At 36.5% G+C, this 14,768-nt stretch overlaps 1 protein-coding gene across 1 annotated transcript; it reads left to right on the top strand.

Annotated features, from left to right (window-relative positions):
• Positions 1–4,973: 4,973 nt before the first annotated feature.
• Positions 4,974–6,752, top strand: LOC143555604 (uncharacterized). Its single transcript, XM_077045126.1, has 5 exons — positions 4,974–5,225; positions 5,442–5,702; positions 5,802–5,891; positions 6,024–6,179; positions 6,438–6,752. Exons 1-5 carry the CDS (start codon positions 4,974–4,976, stop codon positions 6,750–6,752), a joined length of 1,074 nt encoding a protein of 357 aa, XP_076901241.1.
• Positions 6,753–14,768: the final 8,016 nt, after the last annotated feature.

Below are 14,768 nucleotides of genomic sequence, written 5' to 3'. Positions count from 1 at the left end.
AGGAGAACTTATGCGTTAATCAATAGCTTTTTGTCATTCAAGTCAGATTCTAGAGAGAGAAAGTGCTCAGAATTGTCATATCTTGTAATCCTTTGATTTGATTAATGGAATATGGACTTAATGTTACTTGTGATCTTCAAATCTCGTTGTTTTCAGCACCTCGAGATATTAGCGATAACATCTTAGATCCTTAGGAGTGTTCAAGTCATCCTCACAATTTATTTCAAGTGGCATCAGAGCCTTTGGCTCATTATTCGCTTGAATATCACAAGTTTTCTACTCATTTCTTTCTATCGTCATTTCTGACCGTGCAATTTCCTTCAATTTCTCACCAATCATTCATTACACCTTCGTGACAAACCCTACAAATTTTCATTCAATTTCATCATCATTTGCTTAATCAAATTAACAAAATTTCATCATGAACTTTCTGAGCGCATATGTTATTTCCACGGTATGTTCTTGGCGCATAACATTTATGGCACATAACATATACGCCGTATATGTTACACGTTGCCAAACATATACGTTGAATACATATCCGTTGACTGAGTTGGTGTTGACTTGCTGATCGTTCAAGACTTATCCGTTGACCAAGTTTTTCACTTATCCGTTGACTCTTTCCAAAACATATCCGGTTCTTGATTAGTAAATTGTTTTCATCATAGACAACCTAAGTGCATTTGTGTCTCAACCCTCTGCTCTACTTCAAAACATTAATCTAGAGAATGAAATGGGGACTTCAAACAAACCCACGAAGCTTCTCCGCATGGAAGATTACCCATCGTGGGCAGATAAATTTGAAACATATGTCCAAGCACTAAACTATGAAACGTGGACTGCAGTGGAAGAAGAGTATATTATTCTGAAATATGAAAATGGAAGCAACTATCGTTTGTCACAAATTGAAGAGGGTGACAAGGCTTCATTTATGAAAGGAAAGAAAATGTTGAATCTGTTTCAACAAGCTATCAAGGCTGAAATCTCCCGGCTTCTACAGCATAATGGTTCATGTTACTTGATGTGGCATGCTTTGTTGAATAAGGATAGAGACAATCCCGACATGAGGAAGAGAAAAATGGCTTTACTCAAGAAAGAGTTTGATATATTCGCACCGGTGAAGGGAGAATCTTTTGCTCAACTGGTTGAACATTATTTTCATCTTGTTAATGAGATGAAAAGGCTCGGGATAGACAAGCCGGAATACGAGTATATAGATAAACTTGCTGACGCATTACCAGATGAATGGGGCACATTTCTAATGTTACAACAATCAAATTCGATTGCTTTTGCACGCCTAAATCTGGCAAGGTTTATTGAGAAACTCGAAGCACATGAACTAGAGCTAAGGAAGAAACAGAAGATGAAATCTATTGCTGTATCTCAAGACATAGGACTCTACTACAAGAGTTCTCAATCAGGAGTATCTTCCAGTCCTAAGATACCAACAGCTTTTTGTGCTGAACAGATAGGACAGGCTTTTGTGACAAATGTACCTACTACTCCACAATACAATAGTAGCTATTCTGGCACTGTTCCTGTATCTCATGCATCAAATTCAAGCACTCAAGCATCTAACCTTGAAGTTCTCCAATGCAACATCGCGGTAAACTTGAAGAATACTGGTGGCTTTTCTACTGAATCCGTCAAAGAACATATGGCTTTACCTGGATCGGTATTGGAGTCATATGAATGTTTGGTTGCAAGAAGGATTGGCAACTATAACATGACTAAAAAGGACTACTACCAAATTGATCCAGAAGAAATGGAAATGATCAACATTAGATGGTGTATAGCGAGTGTAATTCGAAGAGCCCAACGTTTCAAAGAGATTACCGGGAAAAATTTGTTGGATGGTTCAACTTCAAAGCTTGGTTTTGATAAATCGAAAGTTTGGTGTTTTCCATGCAAGGAGAAAGGACATTTCAAAAGGGAGTGTACTAGTAAGATTGTGGATGATAACAGGGCAAATCCTTTTGGTTGGGATTACTACAAGCAAGCCATATGTCATCGTCCCACACAAAACGAGGCTGAAACTTCAGAAGGCAAGAAACATACTAAGGCATCCAAGTCACAACAGAAAGCTGCCACAGCTCAAATGGATGAAGGTTTCAACTCGTACTCTGTATTTCAAGCTAACGTGGCAGAAGTGGTTGATGGTGATGACAAGATGGAAAAAGTTGCAAAGGTCAAGGATGATGATGAGGATAAAGGTTTGAAAAGTGATTTGGATGAGTTGTTTGTTACTGAGAACAAACAAAGTGAGAAGGTTGATCAAGATGTTGTTGATCAAGTTGATTCAGATGATGAACTTCCTCGAACTTATGTCAAAATTCATGTGGTTCCTTCTGATTATCTTACTTCTTTATTTCCCTCTGACATTATTGAGAGTTTGGCAGGGTGGTTTAATGGTGAAGAAGTACCACATGGTAAGATCGACTTTGGAGAAGAAGATGTGGAGGAAACAATTACTGTTGAGGAACAAAGTGTTATGGAAGAGTTAAAAGAGGTAGTTTAAGAAAAGGTTCAAGAGGAACTTGTTGAAGGATTGGTCGAAGAAATAACTGACAAAGATTCTGAGATCTCGAATAAAGAAAGATTTCCTATAGAACATGCATTCATGGCCAACCAGGTAACTCTAATCTCTAATATGTGTGAAAAATGCGAGTTACCCTATGATGAATGTAAATTCAAAGATCTAGAAATTAGACAATTGAAAAAACATTATGATAAGGTTTTGTTGGATCTTAAAAATGTAAAATAGGCATATGATAAACTTTAAACGTGTAAAAAGAAGCTTTGGGAGAAAATCCTACAAGATGAGAAGACCATCTTGATGCTTAAGCACACGGTTGAAGATAAGTAAATAGCCATCAACAGACATATTGATGTAAATGCAGCTCACAAACTTGAGCTACAAAAGCTCAAGATTGAGACAGAGAGAGTTAATTTGAAGCTTGGTAGCTATGATGCCTCATCATATGTTCTCGATCATATCATGCCTAGAAACAATTCAAAATCTGAGGATGATGTGATTGAGAACATAAAATCAAATGTGGATTATCATGCTATCCCGCCACCCATGTTGAACGCTTATGTTCCCAACAAACCAAAAGGTTTAAAATAGGCGTTGAGTATGGAAGTCAAAACTCCACTTCACGATACCACAATGTCTGTTGATGAAGATATTATTGCTTCTGAAAATGTTGAAAATGAAAGTTCGAGTTGTGATGGTTCAACCGGGATTAAGGTTGCCGAGTCTGTTTTTACCAAGGAATTAGTTAAAATTCTTGTTTCAGAAAAAGAGAACGTTGTTGAGTCAAAGAGATTCGCTAAAACCAGTTTTTACCATAAGCAATCTCTTCGTGTTAACAAATCGAAACCGGTTAAAAAAATTGTGTTTGTACAGTAAAAACTTCTGAGTCCGAGAAGGAGGCTGTGTTTAGAAACCAATCAAACCAAGAATTTTATCAGTTAAAAGCCGAGCGTGAAAGTGCTGAAACAGTTCCTTAGATCACTAAGTTTGTTAATCGGAGGAGATGCTTAAACTGAAATGAAGTTGGGCATGTATTTTATGCATGTCCCAATAGATTCAAGCATGACCACGCTCAGCCTCAGAAGTTTGTTTCTAAGAAACCAGGACTTGGGCATATAGAAAAACCATCGATTGCTTTAAAATCTAAGAAGGTTAGGATTTTGAAACGTGAAGAGTCTGTAAAGAGTGGGTGTGAGAAAACTGACAATGTTAAATCTACACATCCACTTTTTACATCTAGAAACAAAATATTGGTAAGAACTGGGTGGCAAAAGTTGTGTCAAAAGAACAACCACCAAGTTTTGAGGAGGTCAAATCTGTATCTGATTCACAATTATCGAATTGTGATTTACTTTCAAGTGATTCTGATTTAGATGATGTGAAAATATTGTACAAGAAATTTAAGCAACCCAAGATCAAGAAGGCTTGGGTTTCCTTATTTCAAGAAACTGTTTGCTGTTTGTGCAGGGGCTTCCAACATCCCACGAATCACGTTGGATTATGGATAGCAGGGCCACAAGGCACATGACAGGTACCCTTCACTTGAAAATGTTAGATCTATTCAAGGAGGGTATGTCGGTTCCGCTGGAAATCAAGGAGGACAAATAGTGGGTGAAGGCACGTTGACTAACGGGAAAGTCACATTTGACAAAGTGAGTTATATTTCAGAGTTGGAGAACAATCTTCTAAGCATATCACAAATCTGTGATTAGAGTTTCTTAACTCACTTCATTGACAAGGAGTGTATGATTTTGAAACCTGGTTTCAAAATACCTGATGAGTGGATATTAATGCGAGCACCTCGCAAGAATGATCTCTATGTTCTCAACATGTGTACTGCATCAACATCTACTTCAACTGCACAATGTTTCATATCCAAAGCAATAGAACGGGAGTCTATCTTATGGCATCGAAGGATGGGCCACATCAATGTGAGGAAGATGAACCATTTGGTTCATAACAATCTGGTAGAAGGAGTTAATCTAAGGAGTTTCCATTTGAATGAAGAGTGTTTAGACTACAATAAGGGAAATCAGACAAAGAAACCTCATCTGAAGAAGCTTATCAATCCCATCAACCTACCTTTCGAGCATCTACATATGGATCTTTTCGGTCCTGTGAATGTCAAGAGTATCACGGGCGAACTCTATTGCCTTGTGGTTACCGATGACTATTCAAGATTCTCATGGGTAATGCTTTTGGATTCTATGGATGAAACTTTTGATTCCCTCATGGTGTTATTCAAGAAACTCGAGAACCTTTACAATTTTCCATTTCGAAGAATACGAAGTGACAACGGGACCGAGTTCAAGAACAATAGAATGCTAGAGTATTGTAATGACCGGGGATTCTTCATGAGTTTAGCGCACCTTATACTCCACAACAAAATGGGGCCGCTGAACGAAAGAATTGCACTTTGATTGAAACAGCCCGTACCATGCTTTCTGATTCGAAATTACTTGTGAATTTCTGGACTGAAGCGGTAGCATCGGCTTGTTATACACTCAACCGGGTTCTTACCGTGAAGAAGTTTGGAAAGACGTGTTTTGAGCTACTTAACCGACGTAAACCAAATCTAAAGTGGCTTGAACAGTTTGGTTGTGCATGTACAGTTCTTGAAACAAGTGGCAAATTTGGTCCTAAATCGATTGAGGGATTCTTCGTGGCGTATGCTAGTCCGTTACGACGTGTATATATTCCTAGCCTCCACAAGATTGTGTAAGTACAGAATGTGGCCTGTCAACGCTACAGTACACCAACCAACGACCTGGAGATTCGAGATTGTTTGATTATGAAAGCCTTTGGGAGAGTTTCATACTCACTGAGGAGATTATATCTGATGATACTGTGACCATATTATATCAACAACAGTTATCAGACGATTCAGCCATTTTACTAACATCAGAATCTCCTAATTATATCAACTCCTCAAGATGTCCCAGATCCTATTCTGCCCGATGCTGATTTAGAGACAACACATGTGTTTGATGATGGTGGTGAAATAGATGAGGAGATCATTGAGGCTATCTCTCCTTCGTCAACCGAAGTAGCTGAAGATGATAATGTCAACAATCTTCAAACTAAAGTATCAGTTCCTACTGAAGTTATACTGAGAACGTTTTCCTATCATCTGAAGGATAACGTCATTGGTGATTTGTATACTGGGGTTCAGAAGAGACGTCAAATTGATCAAAGCCTACAGTGTTTCTATAGTAGTGTATCACCATTACAAAATCGGTTCTCATTTAAATGTTTTATTTCACAGATTGAACCGAAGACTTACAAAGAAGCCCTGACCAAAGAGAGCTGGGTTAATGCGATGCAAGAAGAATTAATGCAATTTGAGAAGCTCGGGGTCTGGAATCTAGTCGACTTACCTGAGAACAAGAAACAAAAAAACACAAAATGAGTGTTTAAATGTAAGCGTGATGAGAACGGGGTTATTGTGAGAAACAAAGCAAGATTGGTTGTTTTGGGATTTAAACAGAGAGAGGGTATTGACTATAATGAAGTTTATGCACCTGTAGCAAGGCTGGAAGTAATTCGGATCTTTCTGGCTTTTTCTTCATGGAAAGGGTTCAAAGTGTATCAGCTTGATTTCAAGTCTGCTTTTCTGAATGGAAAGATAAGTGAAGAAGTCTACGTAAGACAACCACCGAGGTTTGTCTAATGGATCCACAAGGACAAAGTGTCCCTCCTTGATAAAGCCCTATATGGTCTTCATCACGCCCCGAGAGCCTGGTATGATTCATTGTCCCAACATCTTTTGGACAATAGGTTTATCAGAGGAACGCTTGATTGTACACTCTTCACAAAATTGGTTGACGGACATCTTCTGATCGTAAAAATTTATGTCGATGATATCATTTTTGGGTCGACAAACGATGTTCTGTGCAAGCAGTTCGAGGAAGTGATGAAGCTTAAATTTGAAATGAGTGCCATAAGGGAGATGAAGTTTTTCCTGGGACTTCAAGTGGAGCAGTTACTAGATGGTATCTTTATCCATCAGACCAAATATGTCAATGACATCCTGGCAAAGTTCAACATGTCTGATGCAACGGCAATCAGTACTCCTCTACAATTGAACTATGGTATCGATCCTGATCCCAACGGGTTGAAGGTTGATCAAACGTTATACCAATCCATGATTGGCTCATTGATGTACCTTACTGCGTCACGGCCAGACATCATGTATGCCACATGTTTGTGCGCCTGATATCAGTCGAATCCAAAAGTATCACATCTCATAATCGTCAAGCATATCGTACGATATTTGAGGGGATGTCCGGAGGTCGGTCTCTGGTATCCAAAAGACGATGAGTTTGTGCTGAGGGCATACTCAGACTCGGATTATGGAAGCTATAAGCTGAACGCTAAATCTACAACAGCGGGGTGCCAGTTCTTCAGCAATCGTCTTGTCACATGGCAATGCAAAACGCAGACCACAGTATCGCTATCTACTTGTGAAGCTAAGTACGTAGCTGCCTCCAGTTGCAGTTCTCAGGTTCAATGGATCCAACAACAGATGCGGGACTATGGTTTGAATTTTCTTACTACCCCTATCTTTGTAGATAATTTTGCAGCTATTTCAATTACAAAGAATCCGGTAAACCACTCTAAAACTAAACACATTGAAATACGGTATCACTTCATTCGTGATTGCTACAAAAAGAAGTTGATTACCGTAAACAAAATTCACACCGATGAACAAAAAGTAGATCTTTTTACCAAAGCTTTTGATAAGTCACGTTTTTCTTACTTATTAAACTTAACGGTATAAGACTTTTGGGCAGTGGTGATAAGAAGGTTACCGTGATATTAGATGAGTCGGATATCCTGTGATCCTCAACATCATAGTCAACTTTGTTTTTCCTATAAATATTTTCATATGGTTTTTGATTTTAGGGGGAGAAAATTTCTGAAAAACCAAAAACATTTGAAAAATTGAAAAAGCCAAAAATATTATAAAATTCTAAAATTTCAGAAATAGTAAAAAATGTTGCTCCACAGAAAATGAGTTTTTGAAGCAAAAAGGGAAGATGATAGTACATTGATCATCTGATCTCAAATCCAGTAAAAAGTAGGCATAAAAGGCTGTGTGCTTGATTGTATTGGTGTATTGGTAGGCCTTTAAAACAAACAAGTATGGAATATTAAGCGATATAAACCTAAAATGCCTACTTGATGGGGTATTAGTTTCTAGCAAAAGTCTTGATAATGATGGCAAAAATGTAATAGCTAGTCATACTCAAGCCTTTTAATCAGAATGATTGGTTATAAAATTGTTAAAAACATAGCTATTAGTAAATGGTTAGTGCTTCAATGATGTATGGTCTTATGGTCATAAATCCTGTATTGATGGGATACTTTAAGGTTCTTGGATCCATCTAGTCTCTATGCGGATTATCATCTGGGTATTCATGTCGATGAATATTTAAAAATGCTTTAAAAAGCGAACCCGTATTTTAAGCTACTTTATAAGTCATTAAACTTGATCGCATAAGTATTTATGTACTAAATCATTACTGGCTTGATCAAATTCGGCTGTTAGACATATATTATCCCCTTGCTCACGTCTTATTAACATTAAGAAACGGACCACAAGGGACACAGTGTATGCAAGCCGACAGACGAAATCTTGCATACTCATCCATGGAAAAGGACCGTAGGGTATTTCTTGATAACGGGGGTATATCTTGTAGTGGGGATTATTTGCTAGTATGCTTGAAATAAATGGTTTTTAAATCATCTGATTCTAAGGTTTAAGTCAAGTTGGGGTGACTGTGTAAAAATCAAATTATGTTTGAATCAAGATTAGAACTGATAAATCCTGATATTTTGTACTTAATTGAACCAATTAAACATATCACATAAATTCCTGAATCATTTGTTTGGAAAGTTTAGGTGGACAACAATACCAATGACTGACTTAACACCAGTCATAATAAACGCTAAAAATAGGTATTTGTTTACATGTTTTGTAAATAGTTTTGAAATTCATTTGTTTTACTTGTTATTGTTTCCTATTTGAAAACCAAAAAGATTTTGTTTTTGATTTAGTTTTCGACTCTTGATGTGTGGGTGAACTATATCTGGAGTTTTCAAAACAATGAATCTTGTGTTTCTCAAATCAGTTTTAAAACAAAAAGACAACATATTTATCTGTTATACTCAAGGTCATTAATTTGGACTTGATATACAGTACATTTTCAAAATGAGCTAATTAAGTTATTGCATTGATGTACAAGGACATTAATTTGTACTTCTTCCAATAAAACGCTACTGTACTCTAGCACTTTGTACTGAACAAGGAATTGGTGCGATTTCTACTGTTGTGATAAAGCCTTTCAAGATGAGATAGTACGCATAAATAGGTGTAGTAATGTGAAAAATGTTGTTACAAATAAACATTGTTGATAATATATTTATACATCAAAATGTGCTAATAGACAAAAAATACAAAAAATAGGTTACATCTCCAATCAATGATGTTACCTCAACTATAACATGCATAATGTTTTATTAATACTATTAAAATTAAATAAAAGGTGTTATAATTCCTAGTTCATATAAATATTGAGTTTGATATTTAGATGAAACCGAGATATTAAATACCATACTGAGTGCTTCTTTGGTCACCATTTTGGATTCCTTTTTCAGAGCCCTTTTTGATTCGTTTGATTGGCAATTATGGCATAAAACTAATCTTCTTATGTGACTATGTTCAATTGTTTTACCTATATAACGACAACAACAGCAGCACCAACAGCAGCAACAACAACAACAATAATTAGGATATCAATATTTAAGAAAATGAAATGGTAAAATAGTTATATGTGGAGAAGTTACACTGTCGAGACAACAATACCAATAAAAAGCGTATGCTGAAGACTATCGCATGTGATTCCACGAGTCTCGCCGTTATATTACATATAGATTTGAATAATATTTGATATAGCAATGAATGACTATAGTTTGTTTAAGTATATCGAATACACAACCATATTTGTATGCATAGTAGGACATCACAAATTATGTGTGTCATGGAATAACTTGACGTGTTAGTCTAAAACATGCCTGCATAATGTACTCACACACACAACACTATAATATATATATATATGGTTTGAATCAAATATAAAATATAGTATGATTATAGTAAAGTGCAATTACAGCATAGTTGTGATGTTCGACACTTATTATTCGTATTTGTATTTGTATTCGTTAAACCGACCCCGTTTTGTCATTTTGATGTGCTTTGTTTATTATCCATCATTAATATAATATTCATGAGGAAATAAGTTCACCGAACGTTCATTCTTTTTCTATTCGTGTTGAACACATGGATTTGTATTTTTTTTATTTAAACGATTTGCAAAACTATTCGAGTATAAAATGATAAATATCCAATCTATATAAATTTTATCCAAGTTTTATTAGTTTTCAAAATACTAATACACTAACACAATTGGTTCATAAATCTCAAGAACCAAATTGAAGGTACTATTGACATAGGTGTTTTATAGAGGACACAAAATCGAATTAGAACCCCATAAAATTTGCCTTGAAAAAAACATGAAATGAATGAGCACGATAGCTTAGGGCCTCAGCGAGACTTTGAAACCAAAAACTATGTTGGAATGCTTCTGAGATGAAATTGTTTTAGGGATTTATTTAGTGATAAAGAGAGGAAGGTATAAGACAAGTTAATTGCATTTTGGACGAGCTTTTATATTGTTTTGAGATCAATGAAGCCACGGTTCGAGTAATTGTATATTTCGTGTTAATTAGCTGCCAATTAACATATTTTGGTTGTGATTGAACGCACAAGAGATGAGTTACTGATAAGGTAAAACCAAATCCGTGATTCCCTGCTAATTTTGTGGATCAATGATCATAGTTGGGGGGAGGGTATGTGACACCGATAGGGAGGGAAAAAGGAAGAAGAAAAATGTTTTAAAATTTAGCAATTTGGTCCCTAGGGTTTGATTGCTTTTCTAAGATGTGTAAACGTTAATGTCAGGACCGTAAATCTAGTGCAAACCTTAAGTAGGTTGACAAGAGTAACAATATCAAAGACAAAGATTCAATGCATTCAATATATCATTTAATGTAACAGTGAAATGAATGTCTAGGGTTTTGTGACGGCGGCTGCGGTACGAGGAGACAAAGAGAATATTGGTTTAGAATGTTTCGCTCTCGTATTGCGTCCGTTGCCAACCTCTTTCTAAATGGAAACCTAGGATGCTATTTATAGACCCAGACATTACTTCTAGAATCCCCTAATCATTACATAATGAAAGACAAATAAAAATACAAGTGTAAGAGTGTTCGAGCATGATATGTACCTTGCTCGAGCAGAGTCAATATGCATAGTATGCTCGATGAGTGTCTTCGAGCATACTTTACTTAGAATATTTTCACATAGAAAATACTCTCCTCTAGCATTCTTCATTCTTTTTGACTAATCATTTCTTTGCTCGAAATTGTCCATCGAGCAAGCATATTCTTCTTGATATCTTCAATCTCTTTGACTCAAAATTTAAAGATAGTCAATTTAAGTACAAATATCATTACATTACATAAGGGAATTCTGCCATTTAGGCATTGCACATCAAATTCAAACATTGTTCAAAATATAAAACAAAATACATCATAACAAAGAAAACAAATATAAACAGGAATAAATTTGATCATCCATTAGCTCCATCCTGCTATCTTCTTCCTAGGCTCCTTTCAGCAGCTTTCTCCTTTTTGAGTTTCACAAAGGCAGCCTTCTGTTTGAACATCTCTAGCTCAACTCCATCTTCAGAATCAAGAGGAAACTCTGCATTGATAATATCTTGTAAGTCTTGGATGTGTATGAAGTGCAGATCCTCATCATACAAAACCACCGCAATAGTTCCTCCTGATGCATTTCTCAGAAATACAGAATCATTTTTCCGGTTGTAAGAGAGATGAGCTATTCTGCCATTTTGCTGTACTTGAGAGTTTAGCTTCTTCATCTCCCTTCTCATGGCTAAGCACTCTTTCAAAGTTCTCTGTTTTCCACTGGAGCTACTTGCCTGATGAGTTTTTTTTTTTCTTGGAGTCTCATAAGAAGAGTTCTAAAGTGTGCACTTCATTTATTCTCTTTCTTCTCCTTTCTCTCTCAGCTTCATTGTGGGCTTCTGTCCTTCTTTGATTCAGAAACGGAAATCAACTTTCAGATTGTTCTTTTAGGAACTTTGAGAAGTAATTTCTTTGTTGACTTGCAAATTGTCATGAAGGTCCAGCTGAGCCATTTTTTGCAGTTGTTCTCTTGAAAAGTTTCTCAAGTCATCTCTGAAGATTATTAAGCTCTCTTCATTGTCTTCAGTTACTATTCTTAGGGTCCTTGATCTTTTATCAAAATAAAGATGTGTGGGCAAGTTCAAGTTCTTTGAATGTTCAGGCCTCACAATCTCTAACCTTACTGCAATTCTACTTGATCCTACAGAGGATTTTTCTTTGCATGCTCTTTCTCTGATTCTTCAAACCATTGTCTGTAGTATCATCAGTCTGCATCATTAGCTTTCCAAAATTTGCACCTCTTTTACAAAGAATGCTTATCATTTCAGACCTTTCTTCTTCTTCTCTTCTTCTTCTATCTTCCTCAATTTGTCTCTGAGTTTCCATGAATAGCTTTTGCTCTCTATTGTATTTTTCAATCAGTTGCTCATGAGGCATGCTATCAAACTCAGCTTCTGTCATTCCCCTTCTGTAGTAAAATGTCCTTTAAGATTTTAACTCATTCTGGATCATTAAACCATCTGTCTGCTTCAACTTTCTTCTTTTCTACTTCCTTTCTTTCTTTTTCAAGTCTTATTCTTAATAAATTCTGTCTCTTGCAATCCTCAGTGATTTTTGATCCTTGTGAGAGTCTTTGACCATTTGCACCTTCCTCTTCAATTCTTCAAGAGTCAGTCCAACCAGATTGTTGTGTTCAAATCCATGCAGTTGCAAGAACTTGATGTCTTTGTGCTTGCTCTTTACTTCCTCATATTCTCTTTGTTCACGGGCTTCCTTTTCTTTCAGTTCTTGAAGTTTTTTGTTTTCTCTTTTTTTCGTACTTTGTTTTTCATGGCCCTCTTCCAATTTCCTGACCTTTTCTTTTAGTTCTTCAATAAATAGGTCTTTGATTGGGTCATATGTGCATCCATGCTTTTGAAGATACTTGAAATCTTTATGCTTCATTTTCATCTCTTCAATTAACCTTTTTGATTCAGCATCTCTCTTTCTTATCTTCTGAACATAGTTTGCCACATCATCCACCAATGCATTCTTGTACATTTGGTCGAATGTGTCAAAGGATTGCAGATTTAGAAATGCAGGTCTCTGTCCAGCTTTCAACATAAAGTCTCTTTTAGACTCTCTCTTCCTCCAGCCCTCAGCCTCTTGTGTAATTTTCTCTTTGGGCATTCTCTGTAGGTATTTCAAATCATAGTTGAGGCTCAAGAGGTAGGCTGTATCTTCCTTTTCTTTCTCATCGGTCTTCTTTGTCCTTTCTTCTTCTTCATCAATCTCCATATGTTCATCTAAGTTATTTAGAGCCTCAATCATAGGTTCTTCTGTTTGAGTAATAGAAGGCTATACAGTAACCTTGATATGACGTCTTCTTTTATAGACTGACTTTTGGTTTTTGCTTTGGGGGTCTCAATTTCATATGTTTCTTTTCTTTTCAAAGACCACTCAGCCTCATGCTCTGACTCAGTGATAACATGTTCAGTTGCCATGTGCTCATAAGTCAGATTTGCTTGTTCATCATCAATGATCTCTTCAATTCTGGGTTCTTTGACCTGAAAATCATCCTCAACAACCTCATTAGTTATTGGCTCTAGTTTATCTTTTAGCAGCAGCTGGCTAGCCTTCCAGTGTTATTCTCTTTGTGCTGCTTGAGCCCTTTTAGCGGCTACCACAGTCTCCGGTGCATATTTATCAGGATTCAGGAGAATGTAGTAGTTTGTCCTGAGCATAACCAATTGAGAGATAAATTTTACATATATGTTCCATGGAATTTTTGGTCCTGTGTCTTTTTCAGGTTCATCTCTGACTCCAAGACTGAATTCATTTTGATTTTCAGGCCTAGGCTTATCTACTTCTGCTTCTGGTTCAACAGTAATAGGATCTTCAGAATGAATGCTTTTCTTTAAATTTTCCATAGCAACCTTAATGCTCTCATCTACCAAATTTCTCAGTTTTTCATCTTCCTCCTCCTTCCTTTTCATTTCAATCAACATCTCTATTACCTCCTGATCAATCTCTTCCTCTTCTTCTTCTACAAATACTTTCTCTCTCTCTTCATTTAAGATTTTCATAACCGTTTTCACCGATTCAACCTCAGCCATTTCAGTATCAATTGTTTCATTTTTGTCCAAACATCATCTCCAGAGGTTACTCTAGGAGTGGCTTTTGGTTGCAATTCTTCTTCAGAGAGAGCAACCCCTTTCCCTATTGTTGTCTTTTCTCAATCTGCTCAGGGGTTTCTTCCTCAGCATCAGACTCCCCCTATTTCATTACATCTCTTTCTTCCTTCTCCTCCTCATACTCCTCATTGATCATCTTCAAAGCATTTTAGGTCCCACTTCATCATCTTCATCACTTCCCTCATAATAATTTTTATTGATCAATTTAAGAGCATCTGTTTCATTAAGTGATGTGTGTCTAATAACCCTATAATAATGACCCTCACAACTAAGCTTTAATATTAAAACGAAAATCCTAAAACCACACACAACCGGCAAGTGTACCGATCGCAAGTAGTATAGACTTAGGAAGTCCGAGTATCGAACACGTGGACACGTTAGAACGCTAAAGATCACTAACCCTAGACAAGACCTACCTTAAAATAATATTATATTGATTTTTGATTTTTTTTAACTTAACTGAACTAACTGGATTAACTAACAAAACTTACCAAAAATAGAAAACTTAACGGAAAACTAACTGTGTTGACTTAAGATGGAGAAAAACATCTACCTAGGTCTGAATCAAATTGTAGGCCTAACAAGCTAATGGATTGAATAACTTCAAGACACCGGTCCCTAAATATGACACGACTAAGGATCGCTCGGGCTCACTGGATCACCTCTTGGTCTCACTCAACAAGCCTAAACTACTCAAAATCGCCTAAAACGACCAAACCGGGAAATAATTGCTAACGTGTTCTAATGAAGGATCACCTCTCGGTCTCACCAACACTCGACCCTAATGG

The sequence above is a fragment of the Bidens hawaiensis genome, unplaced genomic scaffold, assembly GCF_021521415.1.
Source record: "Bidens hawaiensis isolate Kalapana, Puna unplaced genomic scaffold, B.hawaiensis_p1.1 tig00018213_1, whole genome shotgun sequence".
NCBI classification, from domain to species: Eukaryota; Viridiplantae; Streptophyta; class Magnoliopsida; order Asterales; family Asteraceae; genus Bidens; species Bidens hawaiensis.
This window is presented reverse-complemented; position numbering and strand designations above follow the sequence as displayed.

What these genes read in the sequence shown, in the direction of transcription:
- LOC143555604 (XM_077045126.1), top strand. Translation starts at nt 4,974, where the DNA reads ATGCTTTCTGATTCGAAATTACTTGTGAATTTCTGGACTGAAGCGGTA. An exon ending in ATGCTAGTCCGTTACGACGT is followed by an intron (nt 5,226 to 5,441) that starts GTATATATTCCT and finishes TACTAACATCAG; the next exon opens with AATCTCCTAATTATATCAAC. An exon ending in TGCAATTTGAGAAGCTCGGG is followed by an intron (nt 5,892 to 6,023) that starts GTCTGGAATCTA and finishes GGATTTAAACAG; the next exon opens with AGAGAGGGTATTGACTATAA.